The following is a 27,535-nucleotide window of genomic DNA, read 5'->3' as shown; positions in this document are numbered from 1 at the left end:
ACATTGCTGCTATTTAAAATACTACCTGGTATAAGCCTGGTTCATTGTGTCAACAGATGTGTTCCAGTAATTAAGTATAACATGTGCCACCCAGATTATACTGGCTGCTATTCCTTCCTCTGAAACTCAGCAACACAGTGCACATATTTGCTATTGTTAAATGTGATGTTTTGAATCTGGGAAGAAGCCAAAATACTTAGTATGCTTGGCCAATATAACATGGCTGGCACAACTGAAAAGTATTGAATAGCATTGCTTTAGTGGTTAGTAACCACAACTAGTAAAATATAACAGTAATCTACAAAATGAAGTTAAGGCATATTAGCACCATTCTTAATCTTGAATATACCTTGGACAAATTAACAAAAAAATCAATATAGATAAAAACAAAAAGCTAAAAGCTACTGCGGATGCTGGAAATCCAAAACAAAAACAGAATTACCTGGAAAAACTCAGCAGGTCTGGCAGCATCGGCGGAGAAGAAATCAGTTAACGTTTCGAGCCTTCATGGCCCTTCGGCAGAAGGGCCATGAAGGCTCGAAACGTTAACTGATTTCTTCTCCGCCGATGCTGCCAGACCTGCTGAGTTTTTCCAGGTAATTCTGTTTTTGTTTTGAAAAAAATCAATATGTTACCTTTTACTCCTGGAATTTTAGCTACAAAAGCAAAATAAAATGGTATATCTCAGAGTTTACAAATCATACCACACTTAAAGCAGCAAAGTCATGTTTTTTATATCTAAATTTCTGGAAGGTACCAAGGTTATCAATTTGCAACAGAAGTACTAATTTATTTACACAGCAGCCAATTCACTTACAGCCCCTCGTATTTATAAATATATACACACAGCCATGATTGTAAATGTTCATTATAATTTAATGCCAGTTCCATCTGAACTAAATAGCCTGATTCTGATTATCAGCTGATTTATTTTCAATTAATCCTTTCATTTCAAATCTGATTGTACTTTTTTTTATTATTTGTTGGCACTCACATTGCTGCTGAACTTGTTGGTTCTCTTCACAGGAAGTGATCCATCTACAGAAAAGCTTGTAATGGTATTCTTCTTCAAGTTCTGAAAAATTGCATTTTTTATAATAGACTAATTAGCAATTATTCATATTCCAATGTTTTCTGATTCAGAATCAGATTTAGTTCAGCAATTGAAGCAAGGTTTGCCCCAAACTGAGTCCCAGAATGGAGTCAAAGTGAATTATAAAGAAGCATGAAGGAAGGTTCAGTGGCTAAAACAAATAGAATGGGTTAATCATCTCCAAAAACACAAAACAGCGTACACCTCCTTGCAACACGTTTTTCACTAAAACAAAAGCAATTGCATATATCCTAATACAGCTTTCAACTGCAACATTATACACCCACTTCAGTATTGTGAAACCAATCCCAAGCAAATACACATAAGACTGAAAAACAGTTAAGATGAATAGCATGCTAAAACTGAACAACAGCTATTGCATAAACAGCATTTGATTAGGACATGTGCTATAAGTTACATTATATTTGTGTGGAATACCAGTATAACTCACTCATAGGGCTGGGTTTTACAGCCCCCTACCAGAAGGGCTTTCAGCCGGGATTGGGGGGGCACGTAAAAAATGTCGGATGGCTAGCCCACTACCTTCTCACCCACTCCCAAGCTGACTCCCATAATACTCTAGGTGGGTGGGTGCCGAAATCGGCAGCCCACCATACTTAAATGAATAATCAAAAGTCAATTAGGCTTGTTAGCAAACCTATTACCAGGATAATACACTACCCATACCATACAGTTGGCATGGGCTGGCGAAGGGAATGGGCAGTACATCTTTGTGGCCTAGATGAGAAACAGCAGGAAGGAAGGGGGCACCTCATTCGGGAGATGCCCTGTGTGCATCAGGGGGCAAACTCCCCCCACCACCCCCCCCTCCACCCCTCACCACCACCTAAGATGTCAGCACCCCCTTTCCTTCCTTGCTGTCTGACCTCCAAAGCCTGATCCTCAACCCCATCTCATTGGACTCTCAGATTCTTCATCACCCTGAAAGCCCAGGTCTTACTTTTCTGATGCAACCATCACTATCCTTTGTGCTTCTTCTTGCAGTCCTGGCAGTGCCCACTACTGAGATCTGGCACTGCCAGGGCTGCTAGAGCTATCAGTGGCTCTCGAGGGTGGGACTTCCTCCCACTGAGAGACAGTGGTCCCGCTCTCAGTTAGTTTATCCTGCCCCCAGTGTGTTAGGGCTTCTTTCTGGCATGTCAGCTAACTTTCCTACCAGGTACCTGGAGTGGGGGAGGTGGATGATAACGAGCAGGCCGCCACACCCACCCACACTTAAAATGCAGCCCATGTAATTTAGCTTGCACCTATCAGCCTCATCTGACAACTTCATGGCAGCAGTAATAATTACTGTGTTGTTTTTCACTCACAATCCTAGCTCCATACTCTATGAAAGAAAAACTATTTAGGTCACACAAACACTCAATCAGATTTGTTATTAGATTGTTCACAGTACAGATTGTTGTACTTAAAATTCTTGTGCACAGACTCCCAAGCAGTACCACCTGGGCAAAAATCATCACTTAGGCATAGGAAGGAAAATAGCTCCTTACAGAATACATCATATTTTCCTTCCATTAATTTCAACTAGAGAAAACCAAAGGCACAGATGAAAATCTATTCCATAGCCCCTTCCTTCTAGAAAGAAAACTGTAATTATATTGCACCTCATCACATCTCTCAGGAATGTTGCAATGTCCAGTACATGCAATTAATTACTTTGAAACATAGAGACTGTAATGGAGGCAAATGCTGCCTTTGTGCTAATATCCATGCTGCCTTTTGATTAAAATAATTTATGCATGGAGCCAGTACTATATATGTTATTCATTGGTTGCAAACCACTCAGAGAGTGGGTTGATGTCAGGAGACCAGGACGCAATTTAAAGACAACCAGCATCTCCTAAACAGGAGGTTCATTTGGCTGCAAAACCTGTACTACAACTTATGGAGTAAATGGCTAGAGGGAGAGGTCAAGCACAAACATTCTCTGATACTCCACTGGAAGCCTTGCTGCAAGCAGTGGACAGAAGGAAGAACATCCTGTTTTTCCCCAGGGACAAGGAACGCACCAAGCATCTGATGAAGTGGCAGCAAGAAGACAACATTAAAGATGTCAATGCCTTGAATATTGCCACAAGAACATGGCTATAGTGATGAAAGGAAAAAAAAACAATGATCTGACTAGAGTGGTCACAGTAAGAACACTAAAATATTTCCTCATTACAGCACAAATCAAAGCCCTGTTACAGCACTCTCAACATTGCTCTCCCCTACTACCTTACAGTCTGTAATCACCGCATCAGAATTCACTAAGCATTTTTCTCCTTACCCTCACATTAACCCCCCAACCATTTACTCACAAATGTCAGTATTCCATCATGACAGCCACATTTTTCAAACACCTCACAAGGCTCTCAGTAACATGCCACTCTTTCTTGCAAGAGAAGATAAGAGCAAGTCTCCCACACCACTTGCTCCCCCCCGTCCCTTTCAAGTGTGTCCTGGATATCATGGGAAGGGACATAGTGAAGACCGTGGCCAATGGCAACGGTGGAGGAGACGCCAAGGTTTCTTATCCCAAATCTTCTTCGTCCTTTCTAACTGCTCCCTTTCTCCCCACACACTCTGCGTGACAAGCTACAGATGTTTTCAATATCCACTTCTTTCTCTTTCCTCTCTCTTACATCATAAGGAGGAGAAGCACAGTGCCCCTGAGGATACATTGTTACTTGATCTGACCTTCACAAACACCAGCTCAGATGGGTAAATTAGAGGCTAGGTTAGAGCAAGAGTCTACATTTAGTGACTCACCAGACACAACGTTAACATGATTTCTGTTATAAATCTGTTTTTTGATTTGGCTTTAATGTTGGTAATTGCCTTTGCGTGAAGTGAGGACAAGAACAATATATGTGAAGTGAAGGAAGGCAGTGTGATAGTGTTTGTATGACTAGTGGTAGGGATTGTGGGGCTGTTGGTTAATAGGGAATGGGAGGACTAACAGTTGAAGTGCTCTTCAATGAAGCGCTCCAAGAGCTCGGGTGTATAGGGTATATCCATTGTCCTCCTCCTGTCTTCGTTGCTTTCCAGGCGATGGTAAGGGCAGGTCCACATAATGGCTACGTATGGAGCATGCTGCATATGACCATAAATCTGAATATCCACTGAGAAGCGTACTGCAAAGGTCCTCCAGAACAAATCAAGCAGAATCATTGCTTAAGAGCAGCAATTTCCTGCTTGATGATGGTTCTTATGGCAGCATGATTCTTGTTGTATCCATGCTCTGTAGCAGTGCGTGGGTTAATGTGTCATAAACTACATCCACAGGGAATCACCTTCGTCACCCAATAGCCAGCCTGTAACTTGGCAGCCTGGTTGGAATAAGGGTTACATAGAGAATTGGCGTGGGATAAAAGTCATGCTACCAGGATAGAGGGTATAGACGTGCATGATGCATTGCCTTCTGCTCAAGAAGAGACAGCATTATCCCTTTTGATTGATAAAGGTGCCAGGATGGCTATAGGGGGCACTTAAACAAGCCTGCCATGCATATAAAACCTAGGGCTCCCGAATCCTGCTTTGTTCCATCAATAGAGATAGAGATAGATATGCAAGTGTTTCTGCCAGTGTAAATCAGAGACCTCCATGATAAAACTGTGAAGTGTGCAATGTGAGATGTTGCTAATAACACCTGCTGCAGCCTGAGAGGAGCACTGGTTTGAGGCTGTAGCTGTTGTTGCAGCAGGTAACATCACTCAATCGCCCTCGTAGACCACCTATGAGAGAATACAGTCTATTAGTGAGCAGAGAGCAACAATTCAGAAGTAGCTAACCTGTCTCTGTGCAGCCAAAGTGAAATTTCAAGAGTGATAGAACAGCAAAAATTGTCTAAAGTCAAGCAGTAACCTCTGGTACTGCATGATCCCTTTAAATAGCACGGCAAGGAGGCCTTCATGTCAGTAATTATCATATTGTGCTGAATGAGGTCAATGCATGTTAAGTGAGGTAGTGGGATGGTTCAAAATGGAGGAGGTGGTATGAGAGGCTGTGGGCAGTCCCCTTCAGAGGATGGAAGGAAGACATAGCCATGCTCAGCTTGTTACAGATGCAGGGCCTCAGGAGTCATTAGAGATTTTGTCTGACTAGCAGCAACAGATGTGTACTCACACAACAGAGTTCCCTGAGGCAATGCAGAGTCAAGGCTGAGGATGGAGGAGTTCAATCAGTTCACGTGTATCACAATGGCTCAGGGTTTTGAACACGAGTTCCTTCATTGAGAAGCGAACAAACTCATGGAGAACCATGAGCAGCAGCACTTGAAAGTGAATGCAGGAACAGTGCACTGATATGCACCAAATACAATGCTCTGTAACTTTTGGAAAACACAAAATATTGACACATGGGGCCAGATATTTGTGAGGGAGCCGGAAGCAAGAATTGAGAAAGTTCCCGACTCTGCAAACCATTTCTACTGAGGTCCCTGCCTGCCATATTTTCTTTCCAGGGGCGGAGGGTGGGTGGACTCAGACCCACCACATCCAGAGGCAGGCCCAAGACAGCAACAAAGGCATGCAGGTGGCAAGGCTGGCAGGATAGAAGGTCTGCCTCCATTTAATGAAACAACGGCCCAGTTCTAATCATGACTCAGGCCCTCAAGTCCTCAACCCCCAGCCACCCACCCCCTCCATCTGGCATCTGTATCAACAAATGTAGGCGGAACAGATGGCCTCATTATGAATGCTTGCCTGAGCTCAAAGAATGGCTAACCCACTCAGATCTCAGCAAGTAATGTTTGTGCAGCTGCAGGCCAGAGGGATAGCTTTGTTTGATTGACATTTCTATTACAGAACACAAGAAATAGGACCTGGAGTAGGCCATATGGCCTGCTGCTCCCGCTCTGCCATTTAAATACGATCATGGCTGATCTCCATTTTCCAACCTGCTCACCACAATTACCTGCTGCTTCTTTGAAGAGTTTTTTTCACTGCCTGTGTGTTTATTTAGGCAAGATTAAGAGGTCTGAAGTGGATAAAATCTCTGGCATTGATAATATGAATGGCAATGATTAATTGCCCTTCTTAACTTCTCATAAAGCTATCAATGTATATCAATGGATATTCTAAATGCCTGTTTTGTTTTGGTTCCCCACTTGGAACTAGGTATTCCCCATGATTCATGACTCCTCTGATATGCTGTGAACCACCTCTACTGACAGAACAGGTCTGGCTCCATCAAAAGTGCAGGTGGTGGGGGGGATTTCTTTGAACTGCTCACCCTCTAAAATGGAGCCCACAAGAGCAGGAGTGCTACGTGCAGGCTCGCTGCCCACACCCTTATCACACGCCAACCAAGATTGCTGGAAACAGGAATGGGGACAGGAATCCCAGAATCGTCTCCCACCCACCACTTTTAAATGCGTGCTGACTTGGTCCAACACAGCAAAAATTCGGGCCATGATGTCAGACATGTGAACTTCCACTCTTTAATGGCGAGACTGGAAAGAGGAAAGAGGTGATGAAGGGAAGCAAAAGTAATCATAGGTAACAGTGAAACCTCTGGACAAACCTGCATCATTTATTGGCAGTAAGAGTGGACCCATTCAAAGCTGCGTCTTCAATGGAAGTTCACCACAGGCAGCTCAAAGTGAGTTCCAGACCATGTCATCGTCCTGGGTTAGAAAGGCTCAGCCGAAAGGTGCCTAGATCAGATGCTCTGTGATCCTGTCGGCATCCTGACAAGATCAGAGCGCCCTGTCTCTGGCCTCCTTCCTGGGCAACCAGGGCATCTCTCTGCTCTGTATCTTACTTCTCCTCTTCTACCTCCCAAACATTAGTGACCCGCACAAGCGGTGGTGCACTGCCACTTGCAAGACATCACCAAGATCTGCAGTTGATCCTTGGAAGAAGCCGAGTGTGAAGAAGTTCAAGTCCACAGTGACTTTGAGGCTACTGACAGGGCAAGGTTTGCAGTGCTACAAAGTATAAAGTCTTCCATGAACAGGGCACAAATCTTAGTGACCATCCATCTAGACAGGCGCAGTCTCCTGCAGCACTGGCTCTCTGACTCTCTGCTCTGTCTTCAGCAGTACACACCATGCTGTGAGTATGGTCTCTGTTTCTTTCTTGCCTCTTGTCCTATTTTTAGCACCTGCAGGCTTTCGCTCCTGCCCCCATCAGGACCTATAAATCCTGCCTCAAACTTCCACAGCTCAGTTTTGCTCTAGCTATGCAATTATTCAGAGTTATGTAGGAGGGTGGAGGGGACAGTGTGAGCTCCTCTCTCAATTAATTTCATTTTTGATATAATTTTTAAAGAAATTTTACCTGCTTAGATGGAGTGCAGGACTGGCTACCAGCAGTGTCAATTTCCCTGGATCTATTTGAGGTACCATTGCTACTGGTAGAACCCTCTCCACTTTCCTGGCTAGTTTGTATATCTCGAAAAATACTGCTCGGAAGAGAACTATTTGGACTTGATCCTTCTTCATCTCCATCCAGGTTGTCTCTCCATTGTTTCATCATTTCAAGCACATTTGGTGGCCTTTGTGTGGCTGTAGTGTCACCCTGAAATTCAAGTTCTACTTTCAAAGATTTGGACAACACAGCAAACTAAAATATTAAGTGTCAATATATTTGTAGTTGAAGGTCTATGTGTAAATACGCTTTGCAAGTTTGAAAATTCAGCAGTCTTCAGTAAACTTTGAGTTCACAAGATAAAATTGCTTTCCTCTAAAATTTGACACATAAAACCACTTTTCAACATTGTTTTTTACTGCCTGCAAACTTGGGGGACTCATTACACGTTTTTCTGCGTGAGATCGAATAATCAAAGTATCTTGAAAGGCTTCAATAGCTCTCTCATTGGTGAATAAACGTCCTCATTACATAAAAGCCTAACAGTGGAATATAAGTACCAGTTTTTCTTGCAGGTACATATTTGTCCTGTGAATATTGTGCAACATTTTTAGTGACATTTCAAAGAAAATGGCTGCATTGGTAAACTTAAATAAAAATCCCAGTACATCAGTAGGGGTAGAACTTAATCTCTGATTAGGAAAGGCCCTACTGACATTTGTAAAATTGAGTAGTAATAATTTGAAAGAAATACATGACATGACAGGGAAAACATGATTCACTTCTTGGCAAAAAAAAACTAAAGTTGGAGGCATCAATTCCCAGAAGTGATCTCATGCAGCCAATCTGCCCCAAAAGTGTGCTGACTGTCAAACTGGCTTCCAAGTATGTATTTGTATTCTGAAGCTGGTCTGCTCGCATTCTAGGAGTACACAGTGCAGCAGAGGATGGGGTTACTCTGCCATGGAATAGCAGTAGCTTGTTTTAATGCTATAGAATTAAACAAATTGAACACCTAAGTACATGAAGTGAATGAAGAGGGAAGAAATAACAGTTTGGGAGTAAGATGGAGTAGCCCCATTGTATATTCGCCATATGTAATTATGTACAGTTTCTCAAATTAAATTAGCTACAGCTTTACCGTGACCCACGGGTTGTCAAGAAGCTCATTGGCTGTAATTCTATGCGCAGGATCCACTTTTAAAAGACGTGACAGCACATCCTTTGCTACAAAGAGAACAGAGAAGAAAAGGTCAGTAAATTTCAGTTTTATTCGTTTTGTAACATAGCAGTGCCATTTTAAAAAAAAACACAACAGTTGATTGCGAGCAATCCATGCTCTATTTAGAAAACATAAGAGGATTTATTTTACTGGGGAAACAAAAATCCTAAGTAAAGCAGCATTTGCACACGGTTACATGTCACATTTTTGCTAATCTGAATAAAACTATTGGATTAATTTGAAAATGAGTTTCTTTTAATCATGATAGTTTTTTGAAAAAATGCTTGCACAGCTTCAATCTTTATTGCTACCAATGTTCCAAATTTGTTATGTCACCTCAGTAACTTGCTTTAAAAGGTGTCAAACACACCTTCTAATATAAACAAATTGTGTGTCTGGCTCTGTCATCTATATGACAGCCTGTACCTTTTGAGCAAAGCAGGCAGTTATGAGTTTCCAACACGTTTTTGCAACTGATCGTGAATTATAAAATGTTGGTGAACTAAGAACAATTGGGTTGCTTTTAAACCCAAGATAAACCTTAGAAAGTACTACAATACAAATTACATTACAAATTTTAAAATGTACAGCACCAGCCCCATGTTTCCTGTATTTGGGCATAGTGATGATAAACTGAACAGTTCATCCCTACAGTTTTTCTTCCCCCATAATAGTATCCAATATCCACACGAGCACATTTATACTTAACAGCTAATTTTGATCTAAATGTAAGTTAGGATGCTTAAAATACTTACCACCATCACTAATTTCCTGCAAGATTGAATCATCAAAGCGCAGTTCCCCCTTATTTATCAACTCAGCAAGTTTTTCTTCTGAGTTAGCCACAAATGGTGGATCTCCAGAAAGCCTGCATGGAAAGAATAGGGTGATATTTTTACTTTATTTACAATTAACTGTATTTCTAAGCCCCTCTATAAACTGTCTTTGGGTGGCTTTATAACATAGGAAACTTTGCTGTTGTGTCTATTCAGTTACATTTAACCATGGGCAGCAAGAGCTGCTGATTTCAACAAAATGGTGGTGAACACAGTGTTATTTAATCTGTGAGTTTCACAACCTTTTCAATTCTTCTGTTGTCAAAATTCTGCTTACAATTTTTTTTAGTGAAATAAACTGTTGTGATATGACTGATTTACTTCTCTCTCTCAACTGAAATGCCCTACATATGGAATTACCTAGCTATGCAGCATCAGCTTCAGGTTTCAGCATTTGTTAATTTATCTTATTTGCCAATAATAAAAACCAGCAAATAAAATGTAACAACACTGCCTGGGATAGCAATGAGTTTCACAGAGCAAAAAGTTGCAGTGTCTATCCCCAGTCTTTGATGATTACCTGACTTCATCCAGTAACTGAACTTAAGTACAATTGGGTTAGGTAGGGGGAAAAAAGAGAGCCAAGGTTCTTGCTCCTGATTGCTACATGGTAGTCCGTATTAGATGTATGCTAGTGAACATTCCAATTCCAATGTGAACTGGGTTCGATACAACTCCTCAGTTGCCTAACCTGTGTTTATGCTCACACATGAATAACGCCAGTGAGCCAAAAAACAGACAGCCACCATCACGTCCACAGCCACACACACAGGTGGAAAAAAATCAGCATATTAAGATGTGGTGCTCAAACGGGAAAAATAAGTTGTTATTCAATTAGCAAATAAAATTATGAAGTGAGAATTGAATCTGACTTTTGAAAAGACACAAACATAGATGGTAGATTGATAAGTCTTATGTCCTATATCTGTTGTCATGGAGTCATAAGGTCACAGATGGAGGCCATTTGGCCCATCAAGTCCATGCTGGCTCTCTGTACAGCAATCCAGCCTGTCCCATATTCCCATGCTCTATCCTCACAGCCCTGGAAGCTTTTTTGCCTCCAGTGCCCATACAATTTATTTTTCAAACCACTGATCATCTCAGCCTCCACCACCCTTACAGGAAGACAGTTCCAAGTGATTACTGTTCAATCCAGAAAAAAATATTTTCCTCACATCCCCCTGGATCTCTTCCCAAAAACTTAAATCTGCATCCCTAATCTGTGCCCCATCAGCTAATGGGAACATCTTTTCATCTATCTTATCTAAACGTGTCATAATCTTGTACTGTCTCTCTCTCTTCAGGTACCATGCCCTAAGAGGGCGTCGGCGGCCATGGACTTCCATGTTAATCTTGTTCTGCAGCCATGGATCATCTTCATTGGCGGTAGATTCATCCAGTTTGTGAGGCTCTTTAGAAATATCCCATTCTCTGTCTACCTCGATTTATTTTACCATTTAACTTCCCCATCAGGCTTTCTAAATCATGATTTATTACGTGACAAAAAATTCCAACTATTTCTTCCCGAGCTTGGTCAGCAGAGTTCTTTTGGTCTCAGATTTTACTAGCACCTCTTCATTGGTTGTGTGTCTTATCCAAGATACCTTCATCATTTGCCTCAAAACCACAACTCTGCAGCCTCAATTCTTCTATGCATTGCTTTACTGATCATTCAACACTTGCTTCTGTGTATCAAAATTGGTGTGATGTAGCATTCCAGGATTCTCCCCTTTGTTTTCATGGCTGCTTTTAAGTTGATCATAATCTTTTTATAATCTTGTACATCTCCATCAAATTTCCTTTCAATCTCCATTACACCAGGGAAAACTACCCCAGCTTCTCTAAGCTCATATTGTAGCTAAAATCCCTCATCCCTGGAACTATTCTAGTAAAACTCCTCTGCATCCTCTCAAGATCCTTCAAATCCTTCCTAAAATGTGGTGAATGGAACTGGACACAATACTTCATTTGTGGCCTAACCACAGTTTTTTGAAAAAATGTTGTGCCATTTTTACCCCTTAGTAACTGAACATTCTAATGTCTGAAATAGCATGTTAAATCAAAAAAACAACATATCAACTGAAATGCATTTGTGGCCTTTAACACCTTCATTGAAGTTTTTTTTTATTTCAAGTCTTCAGCCTTTATCAAAAGCCTGGGCTTGGACGTGATATTTTTGCCCAGAGCTAAAGACAGATCCTGCAACGCGAGCATACTCATAAGTAGCATTTAGTGATCCCAAATGCTTGATTGCGTTTCAAAAGTATTTGAAGAGAAAAAGAAATTCACTTGAAATGACAGATTGTACTAATTACACACCTATTGCAGCTTTCGCATTTGAGCTATAAACAAATTATTTTTCGCAACTGAAATCAACCCATTATAATTTTAGTTATGTGGTTTTGAAACAATTTGATTACTGTTATATTTGCCGTAGTTTTAATTAAACTTTCAAATAAAAGCTATTCATTTTTTTAAACATCAAAATATGTCAAGCTGAAGGAGACAAAAGAAAACATGTACAGGAACTAATCCAAAAAATCCACTCAGAAATTATAATCCAACCCTTCCAGATGTTGGGACCAACCCACAACCACAGTGCTTTCAGGACCATGTTGCCCCTCTCCTCACTGCTAAGTGATCCCAGTGAGCAATGGACAAAATAGTGAAGGAAGAAGGGAGGGGTACTGAGTGGTATAGATGAAACAGGAAGTGATAGGGTACTGAGTATTGGGGAGCAGGGAATGATGAAGGATTGGAGTAGTAAAGGCTTGGAATGTTTTTGGTCTGGTGAGTGTAAGAAGGTCAAAAAAGGAACAGAGTCAGAAAATTGAAAAACACAGCAGGAAATAAGAGTTCAGAAAAAGGGAAAATGCATTAAAGAAAAATTCTGTAAATATGTTGTGGGGATGATAAAACATGAGGTAGCCATTCACACAAACTAAAAAGGCTATTTGTTTCCAAGACAGGGTATCAGAAATCTTTCTTCCCAAGACCAATCCCAAATGGAACAAGCTGCCAAAAAAAATAGTCACAGCCCAATCACCTGAAACCTTCAAGACCCATCTTTAGATTATTTCCATTATCAGGACTAACTTTCAGCAGGTCATGCCTGGTTTATCTAACGCTACCCATATACATGTTGGCAGAATATCTGTGATGTTAATACAACTAAAGCAGAAGCAGAAATCACATTGAACAATGTAGGCTTTTAAAAAAAAATCAAAAGAAAATTAGAAGGGATCATTTAAAACAACATACATTATGGTTGGTCAAGTAGTTCCAAGAACAGAAGCAAAAAGGAAAATTAGGCTGTAGGAAAATAAGGCATCAGAACTGGGTTATTAAAACAATAAAAGGCAGCACAGCTATTATGAAAATTTAGCAGATATGGGCCTAAACAAAAAAAGGCAGAACTAAAAGAAAACAAAACAGGGGAAAGAGAACTATCAAAATAAAAAAAAAGCAGTAGAATAGGGCCATTACAAAAGGAAGAATAGAACTATGACAAATATTAAGCATTTCTGTCCTGACAGTTGTCTCTTTAAATCATGACAGTTTAAAAAAAACACTTGGCATCTTCAATCTATATAGTTAACAACTGTGTAAATTTGTTATGTCACGTCAGTGACTTGCTCTCAAGAGAATCAAAAGCACCTAATATATACAGATTTTGAGATAGTTCAGTTTTTTGAACACAACTGGCAGTCATGAATTACTGATGAGCCTTTGCAACCCGAAGTACAAAAATGTATATCTATATATATCACGGATGCATTTAAATTTATTTTCCTTCAAAGGTTGCTTACAATGTATACATAATGACTCCTATGCTCCATGTGTCACACTGCTGGGTGTATTGATGGGCACTGAGAACTTCTGGAGCTGAAAAAAAGATAAAGTAATATGATTAGTTCTATGGATAATCCAGCATATAGGTTGGAAAATAGTATACAGGGAGTGTGTATAGTAATTGGATGGGGAATGTAACAGAGGGACTGAAATGAGCGGTAGGGAGAAGTGAAAATTGTCCAAGTGAGATTAAGAACAGAATAATAGCAATATCTTGTGGTTTTTTTTGTAACTGAGGCCATCAAGGCCAGCAGCAGACACTACCCTAAGTGGTGGAGGCTATGTTTAACCTACTACGATTCATGGTCACAATGCACCAATTCCATTTAAATCATTGCATATTTATGTCACATATTTCTTTGTACCAAAATTGTAATGACTTACACTTGCCAGTCTTAGATTTCAATTTGTCATTTGTCTGACCAGCTGCATAACTGATGTTTTTCCAAATTTTTTTTGCATCCTCTTTCTACTTCTCTTGCATTTTAGTATCACATGCAAATTCTACAAGTCTGCAATTTGTTTTGGCATCCATGTCAAATAAATTAAAAAATGAAATAAAAAGCCAGCATTAGTAGTGTGACCATGTATCTACTGGATTGTCACAAAAACCCATCTGGTTGACTAACATCCTTCAGGAAAGAGAGTGGGCCCCATACAACTAATTACTTGGAAATGCAGTGACTGTGGTTATGCATTTAACATAACAGCAATTTTGAAAACAGCAATATTCTCCAAACAGCAATGAAATGAATGATGAGGTAATCTATTTTTGGTAGTGCTAGTTGAGAGAAAAGATTTTAACCAAAATACCTGAGGAACTCACTTCTCTTATTTGAATAGTGCCACGGGATCTTTAAATTCCAAATGAACCATCTGAGATGGCAGACAGTGCCTCAGTTTGGCAGCTCGTCTAAGGGATAGATAAAATCCTGCTACAAATATTGTAAGACTTATCACTTTATTTTAAACCACTGTTACAATCCCCGTAGAGACCAGTAACTTTAAAAAAAGAAATTCGAACTTCCAGTTGATAGCTGAAAGGATGACACGACAAGGTCTCACGTTTAAGACTTTTACTGTAACAGTCAGACTAAAAGCACTTTTGACTAAAAACTATTTTTGTAGCACCTTACACAAGTAGTTGTTAGGTCATACAGAACTTGACTATTGCTGAAAAGAGAGACATGTCTAAGCTTTTCGTCTTGCACTCAACAGGACACTCGCAAGACGACAATTTATACTGTATGTGAAGCGGCTGCTGAATGGTTGGCAAGTGGCGTTGCCATTAAGAATGTACCACTGATGGTGACTGATAGTTAACTGCCAAGCACTGTTTGAAATTTAAATCAGGCAGTTTGACCCTGATTCCTCAGGGTAATGTCTTGACCAATGAGTCAGCGAATGGATGTCACTTATTTTGTTTAGCTGAAACAGGCGCAATGTATGTACATGTTCTTTCTGTCTGCAAGGAAAAGGGGTTCCTTGCAGACAGAAATAACACGTATGTACATCGCACCTGTTTCAGCTGAACAAAATAAGTGACAGCCATTAATAATAATAATAAAAAAGACAAAAAATGCTGGAAAAGCTCAGCAAGTCTGGCAGCATCTGTGGAAAGAGAAACAGAGTTAATATTTCGAATCTTCAGAGTCATACGGACTCAAAACATTAACTCGGTTTCTTTCTTCACAGATGCTGCCAGGCCTGCTGAGTTTTTCTAGCATTTTTAGTCTTTATTTCAAATTTCCAGCATCTGCAGTATTCAAATGACAGCCATTCACTGACTCATTCCTCAGAGCAATGCTTGATCAATCAGGGTCAAGCTGCCTGATTTAAATTTCAAACAATTCTTGGCAGTTAACTGTCAGTCACCATCAGCACCCTCCATAGCAACATCACCTGCCAACCAATCAGCACTCTTCACATACAGTATAAATTATTGTCTTCCCCTTATATTGGCATTCTTGCAAGAGTCCTGATGAGCGCCAGATGAAAAGTTTCGGCATGTCTCTTTTTTCAGCAATAGCAACTTATACTTTAGACTACAGAACAGAACTTTCCCTTTTTACTTTTAACACAACTGAAAAACCCACTTCACACTTTCCTTTACACTGTCCCTTAAGTAGTCATTGATTTTCCCGGACCCAGTCCCAAGTGATTCTACTGAGGGTTTCCTTTTCCAGCCTGGTAACTTTTAACCCGAGAGCCGTCTTTCACAGCGAGGAATTTTCTTGGAGATTCTCCCTCTAGTTTAAGCTGGGCGAATCTTCCAGTTTTGTTTCAAATCTTCACAAATTTGGTCTTTCCAGTTCAAGCGTTAGCTCCCACTCACATTCTTATGTGGCAAACCATAGCAAATTTCAGCATCTAGCTGCTCTGTTTTTTTCTCTCTCTGCACTCGGGGCCTTGGCAGACTACCCAATCTGTCTGTGATATTCAATGATGTTTTAGGAAAGCCTATAACCCGATATCACAATGTCTTGCTCTGCACCATTCCCTCTCAAAGTCCATCACCATGGCAAAGTGAATCACATGGGCCTTGTATCCAGGTAGAAATGTTAATTAGCTATTCTTTCGATCCCAACTCTATTCAATTGTGGAATCAAATGAACATTTTAAAGCACAATTATTTATAACCTGATATTTTCAGCACCTTCCTGGGACTTTAGAGACTTTAACAGTCTAACCACGTAAACACAGATGCTGCTGCCATTGTCTCCTAGTGTGTACACCTTACACCTTCCCAGTAAAACAATCTGGGCCTTCCTTTAATCTTTAATAGTCCCATCACCCAGGCCTGTTGTCAGGCACACTTCAGCAAAGGTTACCTAACCCCCTTCACTATACCCCAAGTTAAGGGCACAGTCCCAAAACATATCAACTTTATAAACCTCATAATTGTAACATTGTCCAACAATCTCTTAATTCATGTGGCTACATTTCCCTCAATTTCCCAATACTTCTTTAAATGGGTGATGTCTTCAAAGAAGCAGATAAAAGAAATTAGGTGTTCCTGCCAGTGGATTCCAGGTTGTGCACAGGCTGAATAGAGGATTTCCTCTTTGATCTAAACAAATGCAAACCAGCCTATGGTGGTCCTAAGGAAATCCTCTGCAGTAAGTTTAGGGGCTGGATTACCAACAGTAACTAGATTTATATAGCATATTTTACATGGTAAAATAGTCCAAGGCACTTCCCAGGACTGTAATTTGGCATAAATTGACTCCAAGTCAAAGAAGAAGAAATTAGAATGGGTGCCTAAAAGCTTGTTTAAAAGAGTAGGTTTTAAAGAGAGTCTTAAAGGAGTGGAGAAAGGTGGGAGGCAGAGAGATCTCGAGGTTGGGCACAGGGCAAAGGTATTGGGGGATTCACAACAGGCCAGATTTGGAGGAACACTGCATTCTTGGAGATGTGTAGGGCTGGAAAATATTACAGAGACAGAGAGGGAGGGGAAAGGCTGAGATTTGAAAAATTGAGGCATAGGGGAACTACAAGCCAATGTAGGTCAGCAAGCAGTAGTGTGAACAGAACTTTGTGCAGACTAAGGTACAGGCAGCAGAGTTTTGGGTATGCCTAAGTTTATGGAGAGTGGAAAATGGGAAGCTGGCTAGGAGCGCTTTGTAATACCTGACTCTGGAAAAACAGAAGCCTGAAAGAGGGTTTCAACAACAAACAAGCTAAAACAAGGATGCTGACAGACAAAGACACAGTGTTGGAAGTAAGTGGGCTTTGTGCTGGGGAGAATGAGAGTGGAAACTCAGTTGTGCCAAATAAGATGCCAAGGTTGCCAACAGTTAAGCAATACCAAAATTAAAACAAATCAGTCCTAATATGAGCCAGTAAATTAACAATATTATGTAATCACCTTTGGCCCTCTTCTAGACCCCAAAAGTTGAGATACCAGCTTTCTAAATCATGAAGGCCTTCCGAAAGGTACTTATTCCCACTACTGAAAAATTCAGTGATTTTCTCCTTAGTGTCTACATTATAGAACTTTCCAATCTTCATAATGATGAATTTAACAAGTTTCAACTTGGGGCACATTAAGGTTTGAGAAGTTACCTGACAACAGCAATATTCAGAACAGGATCTGTATTTGAATCAGAGTCCACTCCCCCAATAACTCAGAGAGAGGAACCTGTGCATTGTTATGTCGGAACTTGCAAGCATCAGATGAATGTGAATCACAGTACACTTTAATAAAGGTTGCTGTGAGCCATATTATAAAACCAAAAAATATAAAACTGTGCAAAATTAAGAATAACCATGAGCAACTAGAATGAAAGAAGTCACAAATACCACACAACCATGCTTGCAATAACTCTTACCAAAAAGCCCCTTGAGCTTTCATTTGTTTAGATCTGACCTTCAATTTTTTTTGTACCTGTTTATTCTCCCATTTCTTTGTCTTCTGCCTATCTCTCTCTCTCCCTCCCTCTTCTCCTCACATTTCTCTCTTACCATTGTGAAGCGGAGTGAAATTGGGCAATATCTAGTAGCATCATATGCTGGTTTCCTGTGTTTGATGAAGGGAAGGATTATTGCTGGCTGTGATTAGATCTGCCAACCATGCTCATCCCTTTGGCCCAAATTCTAAAGATAAATGCTATTGCTGCTAGCAGCTTTTACACTTTGAGGTCATGAGGGCCTTGTTATTACATGTAATATGTAGTAATAGTGGTGAAGCACGGGGCTTTGTTAGATATTTAGAATGATCTTTTACGAATGTTCTGTTCAGTCATTTTGTCAGTTTTGCGTTTATGGTGTTTTACCAAGTCAGCAGCTCCAAGTTTGTGGAGGTGAGCCCTGGCTTTACTGTGAGGAATGTGCTTAAGACAGCTTTAAGAAGGCATTTAAAGCAACCCTATAGTTGATATGGTGCATCATCATCAACATTTGAGGTTATGCACAATCTAATTCATTTAGCGGAAATTACAGCAGAGCTTTGGTGTTCATTCAATCAGAGCTCCAGAGCCAATAGACAGAATAGTGGGGCAGTGTTGGCTACAAGTAGTTTCTAAGCACTGTTTGTGAAGCTTACAGAGGAACTTGAGAACGCTACACACAATCTTTCATCAGAAAATACAGATCTCGGTTGTGTCTGGAATTCCCTCTGGCTGAGCAAAAAGTGCCTAGTTGGAATTAAAAAGCAGTTAGACATTTATGAAAAAGACCCATATACAAGTTTCTCACCAGCTTTATCATTTCCATCTCATTGAAACAACCAAATTTCAGCCTGGGTTGGTGGCTATGACCAGGTTCTTGCCATTAGTAGTAGCATTAAGGCAGCCTTCCTCCAGAAGTTAAAACCAGATCAGCGCTCAGATTACTCTCAACGAATACCTCCAAAGCCTGAAACATGTTCCCTGCAGCTACAGAAGGTTTATACCTTTGTGGCAGCCGTAAACATAAGCAATCTTAAAAATATATGAGAAGAATGGTGACCTGAACACAATAAAACGTCTAGAAGGTTCACTGAATCTTGTCCACCTGAAGAAATAGGATGAGACAGTGGAGGTGACCAATCATCCTATTTATCAAGCCTGAGCCTGGACACGCCTCCATAAACTTGAAGTCACTGACACAGTAAAAGACCATGATGCCAAAGTGACAGCTTTTCATTGAAACAAGCTGACAAGGAAGCACTTACTCTCACTTTTTGGGGTGAACCAGTCTGAAATGAGTTATATTCCAAATTACTTTGGTGCAACCTTGGACAGAATCTTGAGTTTTAAAACTCATTTGGGAAAGACATACAAGAAGATAAAAGCAAGGACTTGCCTCTTCCAAAAACTTACGGGCAAAGCATGGGGTATCATGTACACACACTTTGAACAGTGACATTTTTTTATTCGTTTGCAGGGTGTGGGCGTCATTGGCTAGGCCAGCATTTACTGTCCATCCCTAATTGCCCTTGAGAAGGTGGAAGGGAGCTGCCTTCTTGAACCGCTACAGTCCACATGATGTAGGTAACAACCACAGTGCAGTTTGAGAGGGAATTCCAGGATTTTGACCCAGTGATAACAAAGGAACAGCTATATATTTCCAAGTCAGGATGGTGAGTGGCTTGGAGAGGAACTTCCAGGTGGTGGTGTTCCCATGTATCGGCTGCCCTTGCCCTTCTAGATGGTAGTGATCATCCGTGGGTTTGGAAGGTGTTGCCTAAGGAGCTTTGGTAAGTTTCTGCAGTTCATCTTATAGGTGGTACACACTGCTGCCACTCTTCGCCAGTGGTGGAGGAAGTAAATGTTTGTGGAAGGGGTGCCAATCAAGTGGGCTGTTTTGTCCTGGATGGTGTCAAGCTTCTTGAGCATTGTTGGAGCTGTACTCATTCAGGCAAGTGGAGACCATTTCATCACACTCCTGACTTGTGCCTTGTAGATGGTGTAGATGGCTTTGGGAAGTCAGGAGGTGAGCTACTCGTCGCAGGCTTCCTAGCCTCTGACCTGCTCTTGTAGCCACAGTATTTATATGGCTAGTCCAGTTGAGTTTCTTGTGAATGGCAACCCCCAGGATATTGATAATGGGGTATTCAGCAATGATAATGCCATTGAATGTCAAGAGGTAATGGTTAGATTCTCTCTTGTTGGAGATGATCATTGCCTGGCATTTGTGTGGTGTGAATGTTACTTGCCACATGTTAGCCTAAGCCTGGATATTGTCCAGGTCTTGTTGCATTTGGACATGGACTATTTCAGTGTCTGAGTAGTCGCGAATGGTGAACATTGCAAACATCAGCCAACACCCCCACTTCTGATCTTATAATGGAAGGAAGGTCATTGATGAAGCAGCTGAAGATGGTTGGGCATAGGACACTACTCTGAGGAACTCCTGCAGTAATGTTCTGGAACTGAGATGATGGACCTCCAACAACCACAGCCATCTTCCTTTGTGATAGGTATGACTCCAACTGGACTGGTATGTTCAAACTCTGTATAATGTGCACCAATTTAGGTGGGCTGTTCACATACCAAATGTCTGGATGCACAGCTGGGGGTTAATTAAACAATTGAGAACTAGGCTGAATATAGAACATGCAGAGGAAATGAAAAAAGTAAGTGAAACAAAGAGAGACACAATGGGAAGAGATAGACAGCTAACATAAAAAGGACTCTAAAAGTTTCCTATAGGCTTATAAACAGTAAAAGGAGCTGATCAGGGAACAAAAAGCAAATTTACGCCCGGAGACAGACACTTGGCTGAGGTGTTAAACGAATACTTTGCATCTGTCAAATAGTGAAATAGGAGGTAGTTGAAGCACTGCATGGACTAAAAATTGGTACAGATGAGATATTAGAAAGGTTGGCTGCACTTAAAGTTGATAAAGTTAATCTTAGACAGGATCAAATGCATCCAAGGATACTGAGGAAAGTAAAGCTGGAAATTGCAGGGGCATTGGCCATATAATCTTCCAATACTCTTTAGATACACAGTTGGTGCCAAAAGACTGGAGAATTGCAAATGTTGCACCCTTATTCAAAAGAAGGTATCACCAAAGTAAAGCCGTTGGAATAAAAGGAGCAGTGGCAGCATGGATACGAAGTTGGCTGAGTGACAAGAAACAGAGAGCACTGGTGAATAGTTAGAACTGGAGAAAGATACATAGTGGGGTTCCCCAGGGGTCAGGTGTTAGGACCACTGCTTTTCTTCATCTATATTAATGACTTTGACTTGCATGTGCAAGGCACAATTTCAAACTTTGCAGATGAAGCAAAACTTGGAAGTATTGTGAATTGTGAGGGATATGAAGGCATGAAAGAGGGTGCAGAAAAGATTTACAAGAATGGTTCTAGGGAGGATGAGGGATTTCAGTTACATGGGTAGATTGGAGAAGTTGAGGCTATTCTCCTCCTTGAGAAGAGAATTGATAAAGTTGTTCAAAATGATGAGGGGTCTGAACAGAATAGATAGGAAGAAACTTCCTATTGGCAAATGGTTGAGAACCAAAGGACACTGATTTAAGATGGAAAAAAAAACAAAGATGATATAAGGAAAAACATTTTATGCAGTGAGTGGTTAGGATTTGGAATGTACTGCCAGGGAGTGTGGTGGAGACAGGTTAAATTGTGGCTTTTAAAAGGGATTGGATAATTATCTGAATAAAACAAATTTGCAGGGGAGTGGGACTAGCCAAGTTGTTCTTGCAGAGAGCTTGCATAGACACAATGGGATAAACAGCCTCCTTCTCAGCTGCAGCCACTGTACAATTCTATGATTGTAAATCAGTGCCCACTTTGATTATCACCAAGTCAGTTCCAAAGCTACCCACTGGGTCACCAACTTGGAATTGGTTATTTAAACATTGATAAATCACCTCTTTTATCATACGATAATAGTAGTTGCACTCCCTCTCATTCCTGTCATCTATTTTTTACTAGTTCATTCTCTCTTATTTAGCACCATCTTATTTCCCGTTTCTATTCTCTTTTACAACTTCATTTGTACCCATATCCTTCCTGCAGCCAAAATGGCTAGAAAACAAGGAGTAAGGAAGACAGCAGTCTAGGTTGCACAGCACGACGCTTTTATTTAATTCCCAGTCCCCACTCTCCCCAACTATAATAAGAATACAGGTTCTATTTTATATAATTGTGTTACAATTACTTGGATCCACATGAAGGCAACATTGGAGGGAGATTGGCAGAAATAACTAAAATAGTGATTCTTGTTGAAGTATTGGTACAACTGTAACAGAACCCAAGTTTGGAGGCAAAGAGAGTTTGTAACATCTTCAAAAGAGGCTCCAGATTTTGGGATCGTCAATGAAAAGATCCCCTAAATTATTTTTAGCAAAACTGGTTAAATGATTTAGATATTACGTTCTCAGATGATCCAGCATAACCTTGGCAGATATTGGAATAAATGATTTTTTCAAAAAAATGAAGTAACTATGTTCATTACTTAATCTTAAAAAATTCAAACTAGCTAAGCACTAACACATGTTGTGACATAAAAGGTACACACAGATCCATGTTCAAATGGATAAAGCCTGCAGTTTGAAATTCCGATCAAATAGATGTAACACGGAGAAATGAGAATGAGATCCTAACACAAATTTAGTATCTTTCTTTCTAAATCATTGGAACTGTAGTTCTGATTAAAACATTTCTAGTGAAGTTTAATTAATGGAAGTTGATTCAAAACTTATACTATACAATTGCTTAAACTTTTAACCTCCTATACCTCACTCCTGCTTCATTTATAACTGCTAACAAAAAAAAAACAACCCGCAGATAGTTACAAGCAGCTATTAGATTTCTGTGAAAAGTATTTGATTCTTATTGCTTCAGCTGTAATGGTCATGCACTTTTTCTCAGTCAGACAATAAAATAGGAATTCCATTGGTACTACAATGTCAACTATATATTAGTGTATGAGTGCCTCAGTAAATCATAAGGCTCTGTGGATTGTGTTCCAGAAATTTTGATGTCCAAGAAACTTCATCACAATCCTGCAACTGCTTCATGATGACATGACTGCAACTGTCTTGAGTGGGATATCTGAAACAGTCCCCTTCAAAATCCAGACCAGACTGTAGGCGGAATTATCAGGCCAGCCCGCTGGAATTGTCCCGCCAGCTGGAATTGTCCCGCCCCCCCCCCCGCTAGATTGTGCGTCCACATCAGCAGGAAAGCACACTGGCGTGTTTCACAACAGCACATAAAAGGCATGCACTTGGTGGCCTGCACTTTGAGGGGAACTCGGAGGTGAGTACACAGTAACGTTGTGCAGCGCTTGCCATGGTTGCCTGTTGGACTTCAAGCTTCAGGTGCCTTGGGGAGTCGGAGGTTAAGGACAGCCCTGCCGCTTAAGGGGGAGGAGGGGGGGCAAGGGTTGCCCTGCCAGTCGGGGTGGAGGGTAGGGTGGGTGAGGGAAGCGGCCTCGCATTAGGGAAACCTGCATAATGTGATCATTCCTCTGCAACTGAGATAGTTCAGGCACAGCCACATTGATATGATTGGGATCAGGCTGCCCATTCAAGCAACAAAGTGCCACCAAGTGCTCCACCCCCACCCAAACCCAGCATAGACTGCAAATTCATGAGCATTTTAGTGAAATGCAGAACAGTTGGATAACTGTGCAGAGGCAGGAGCAGCAACCTCAGGAAGAAGGGGCGGCTGGGGCTCCAGCACATGCTGCCCAAGAGCCACAGCGAGCCATTGCTGGTCAGCGCCTATCGACACCCGGGGTTTACAGATGCTGCCTTTCATTCCTGCAGATGACTGACAACCAGTGTCGTTGAAGGTTGCGCATGTCCAGGGAACTGGGCAGTCACATCTGCTAGCTACTACAGGATTTGGCGCCACGGGGACATAGAGGGCATCTGCTGCCAGTGGCCATGAAGGTGACCGCGGCACTCAATTTTTACGCCAGTGGCTCCTTTTAGGGCTCTACAGGTGAGCTCAGTGGGAACTCGCAAGCCTCCATCTACAAATGCATCCATGAGGTCATGGATGCCATCTTTGCGAGAGCACAGAGCCCAGGACCAGGACAGCCAGGATGCAAGAGCAATTGGATTCACCCAGATCTTGGATTTCCCATGGGTTCAGGGTGCGATTGACTGCACTCATGTGGCACTCAGATCTCCGTCGCAACACACGGTGAACTACATCAGCTGCAAGGGGTTCCATTCACTTAATGTGCTACCACCAGAAGCGCATCCTGCAGGTGTGCACACAGTTTCCAGGGAGCGTACACGATGCCTACATCCTCAGTCGATCAAAGGTCCCTGAGGTCTTCCAGGGTCCACAGAAGCTGCAGGGATGGCTCCTTGGGGACAAGGGCTACCCACAGAGGCCATGGCTGATGACACCCATGCAGCAGCCTCAGACTGCAGCAGAGCGACCGTATAATGAGGCTCATGCTGCAGCTCGCAACTTGGTGGAGTAGACCATCAGATGCTGAGGGTGAGGTTCCGGTGCCTGAACCGGTCTGCTGAAGCCCTGCAATACAGTCCACAGAGTGTGTCATACATCATCATCGTCTGCTGCGCCCTTTACAACCTGGCACTCCAACGAGGAGACAAGCTGGCTGAGGAGGAGATGGAGGAGCTGCACGTCTCCTCCAATAAGGATGCGCCAATGGGGATGAGGGTGAGGAGGTCCTTGGAGGTGACAATAACGGGGATGAGGCCCTCGCACTGGCTAGATGAGGCACATAGCTGCTAGATTTGTGGAGGATGATGACGACATGCAGTGAGGACACTCCATAAATCTTCAAATAGCTTCTGAGAATGTCTGACTCCTGTCTGGCCTAGCTTGCGCTCCGTGATCAGGGTTATATCATAGAGATGCAGCCATGAAACTTCAGAAGCATCCGATGCTGTGTCCGCCTTCAGCACCTGACCCGTTCAGGAGCACAGTATCAATGCTCACAGATGCATCTTAAAAGGTGCTAAGAGCACACTGAGAGAATGAGAACTCTGTGGCACCTGCCCATACATTCTGGCAGCAATGACAAGCACCACCGACATGTAGGCATCAGTAATGTTTCCAGGGGGTGAGAGGCTGGACCATCACTTTGGTCTGGAGACTGCAAAGAGCACAGGAAAGAGGCCCTGGACTGAGACACCTGCCTTTATCTTGTGCAGAAAGGTTTCACATCTGAGTGACAAGGACACTGCTCATCAGAACAAGGAGCCATAGGCAGGGAGACATTTTTGGGAGCTAAATGACAACAGTGAACGGTATGTACAAGTGATTAACAGCCATGCCCAGGCTGTGCAACTAATTCTTCTTAACTTTCCTAACCCTGCCACTACATCTTGGTGCTCCCTGGACATCCACAGAGAAGGTGGAGGCAGCCTGCTGACTGCGATGCCTTGTCTGTGATGACCTTGGCGGACGTCCTCTGGAGGGCCAAGACTTGGGGGGCTCCTTCCTGGTTTTGGGGTCCTGCTGTATGGCAGTGGCATCCTCCTCGGCCTGTGGAGCTGGAGCTGCTGAGGTCGCAGGAAGAGGGGATTCACATGGGCTGGACACTCAGGCACCTGTGTGGATGGCCCTGGAGTGTGCACCTGCTGATCCTCCTCCCCATGGGTGTCCGAAGGCCCCAGGCTGACTCCTTGAGGAGAAGGGGTAGCTGGAGTGAGATCAGGCTGCCCTGCACCCCTCTTGAGTACACACTGTTGGAGGCCAACTATGGCATCAGCGATGGAGTTGAGCCCACACAACAGTGCAGGAGCGACGTCCTGAACCAGCATCTCCATGGCAGCTGCCATTCTACCAGTGTTGACCTTGGTGCGTTGGCATGCCGGCGCTATCACCTCAGTCTGAAGGCGGACAGACATCTCCATCATGCCTTGCAAGCTGAGGAGTGCAGCAGACATGCCTTCTTGATATTCCTGAGCTTGCCTTTGCAGCTCCAGCAACAATGACATGACTGAGTCCAGAGGCTCGTCATCTGACTTGGGCTCAGCAAATGTCTGGCCTTCAGCAGTCCTCCGAGTGCCGGACACATGGGAAGTCCCTGCCGCCACCTGCTGTGGATCAGACAGTGCGATGTGCTCACCAGATTGTGATCCCGAGGCTATTCTAAAGCTAGGTCCCACCGAGGTGTGTCTCTCTGCGCTGGTGGAGGGAGTGGGTGAGTGTCATGATGGGACTTCAAGGAGGGTGTCTTCAGATTCATCTTCCGAGGTGCCTTCGAGGCTTGACAGGAGTCCCTGAGTGATGGTCGCTCTTGGATGTTTCCCAGGTGTGCCTGCGGAAGCAAGGGGACATAATTAGTACATGGCAGTGGCCTGTGAAACAGGACACATTACTCAGAGCATGGTTATCTGATGGATGTTGCACTGCTGGACCCTCACTTGGTAGAGCACCACCAACTCCAGCGTCAGCACAGGACCTGCCCAGATGGCTCTGTTTTCCAACTTGGTGAGGACCTTGATCTCAGGCATTCCTCCATCACTCTGTGACCTCTCCCTGTTGTTGTGTGCCAGCTTGTCCTGCATGAATAGAGATCAAGAGAGTGTAAGCAGGACGCCTGCCAGACCAGATGATAAGTACGCCTGGTGTGTATGGGTGATGAGTGGTCCCATGTACAGGATGAGGACAATGAAGGTGTGTGTGAGAGAGTGAATGGTGATGTCCCTTGAACTGGCAGTGAGTGAGATCACTGTGGATGTGCGATGAGTTTGAGAGTGTGAGAGTTGAGAGTGATGAGAAGAGTGACTTACCCTGGCAGAACAAAGGAAATCATTCGCCCTCTTGCGGCACTGGGTGGCTGTCCTCTTTTGAAGGGCGTTGGCACTGACCACCACTGCCACTGCCTCCCAAGCCAGGTTAGTGCTGTTGCTGTCCATTCTGCGACCAGAGCGGGGGTAGAGGACATCCTGGTGGGCCTCCACGGCAGCCGAAAGGCACTCGAGAGATGCGACACTGAACCTGGGGACTTGCCATCTCCTTCAGTTTCAGGATCATGTCTTCTGTGCAGCAGTGGTGGTCTGGAAGCACTGAGGTGTGTGCTTGCGGCTGGACTTTAAATGTGGTGCCCAGTGTGATGCAGCGGCGGGGTAATGGCGGGCAGGCGAATGGCAGCCCGCCCACCATGGAAACGGCGTGTTTCCTGGGAGTTCATAATTAATGTGGCGGGTTTGAGATGATAGGGCATGAAAGCCTACCATCGCAGCCGGCGAGTAAAACATCATTTTACCTGCCCACTACCCCACTTAGTGCAAATCTGGGACGATTCCGACCTGTGCGATAGGCCCTCATACTATTTACAATGTACCCGACAGTGGATATTCACCTCATCAAAGATCAACAACCCTCTGGTTTGAGTGCTAAATTTCACCTAGATGGAAAACTCTTTAATCTCAGTTGCCTCCGTGCCAAAATTAAACTGACCACCATAGACATACATGATCTACAGTTTGCAGACGACTGCAATGTCATTGCAAACTCTGCACCAGATTTGCAAGCCACTCTCGATCTCTTCAATTCTGCATTCAAAAAACTCAGCCTGTCCTTAAATGTTGCCAAAACAAAACTCATACCAACCGAGGCCTGGTCAGTCAAATATTCCACCTCCCAGACGTGTTGAAGGAGAGAATCTGGAATATGTTGTGCACTTCCCATTCCTTGGCAGCCACCTCTCTCAAAGGGCCACCACTGATGAGGAGATCCAATAATGGATTAGCTGTGCCAACTCAGCCTTCTACAAACTGCGGCAGTGAGTATTTGACAACAAAGACCTCTGCAAGTCAACAGAA

The 27,535-nt window shown here is 42.6% G+C and overlaps 1 protein-coding gene across 2 annotated transcripts in view; it reads right to left on the bottom strand.

Moving 5' to 3' along the window:
- The window catches only part of stk33 (serine/threonine kinase 33), a 135,370-nt gene that overhangs the window by 27,343 nt on the left and 80,492 nt on the right, over positions 1 to 27,535 (bottom strand). For both annotated transcript variants that reach the window (XM_078549219.1, XM_078549218.1), the window contains 5 exons: positions 13,278 to 13,353; positions 9,388 to 9,500; positions 8,552 to 8,637; positions 7,381 to 7,620; positions 995 to 1,075 (listed from right to left, as the gene is read on the bottom strand). In XM_078549219.1, the coding sequence (XP_078405345.1) occupies positions 995 to 1,075; positions 7,381 to 7,620; positions 8,552 to 8,637; positions 9,388 to 9,500; positions 13,278 to 13,353 (596 nt within the window). The remainder of the gene's footprint in view (positions 1 to 994; positions 1,076 to 7,380; positions 7,621 to 8,551; positions 8,638 to 9,387; positions 9,501 to 13,277; positions 13,354 to 27,535) is intronic.

This window comes from Cetorhinus maximus, chromosome 9, assembly GCF_964194155.1.
Source record: "Cetorhinus maximus chromosome 9, sCetMax3.hap1.1, whole genome shotgun sequence".
NCBI classification, from domain to species: Eukaryota; Metazoa; Chordata; class Chondrichthyes; order Lamniformes; family Cetorhinidae; genus Cetorhinus; species Cetorhinus maximus.
Note: the sequence above shows the minus strand (reverse complement) of the source record. Positions and strands in the feature narration are given on the sequence as shown.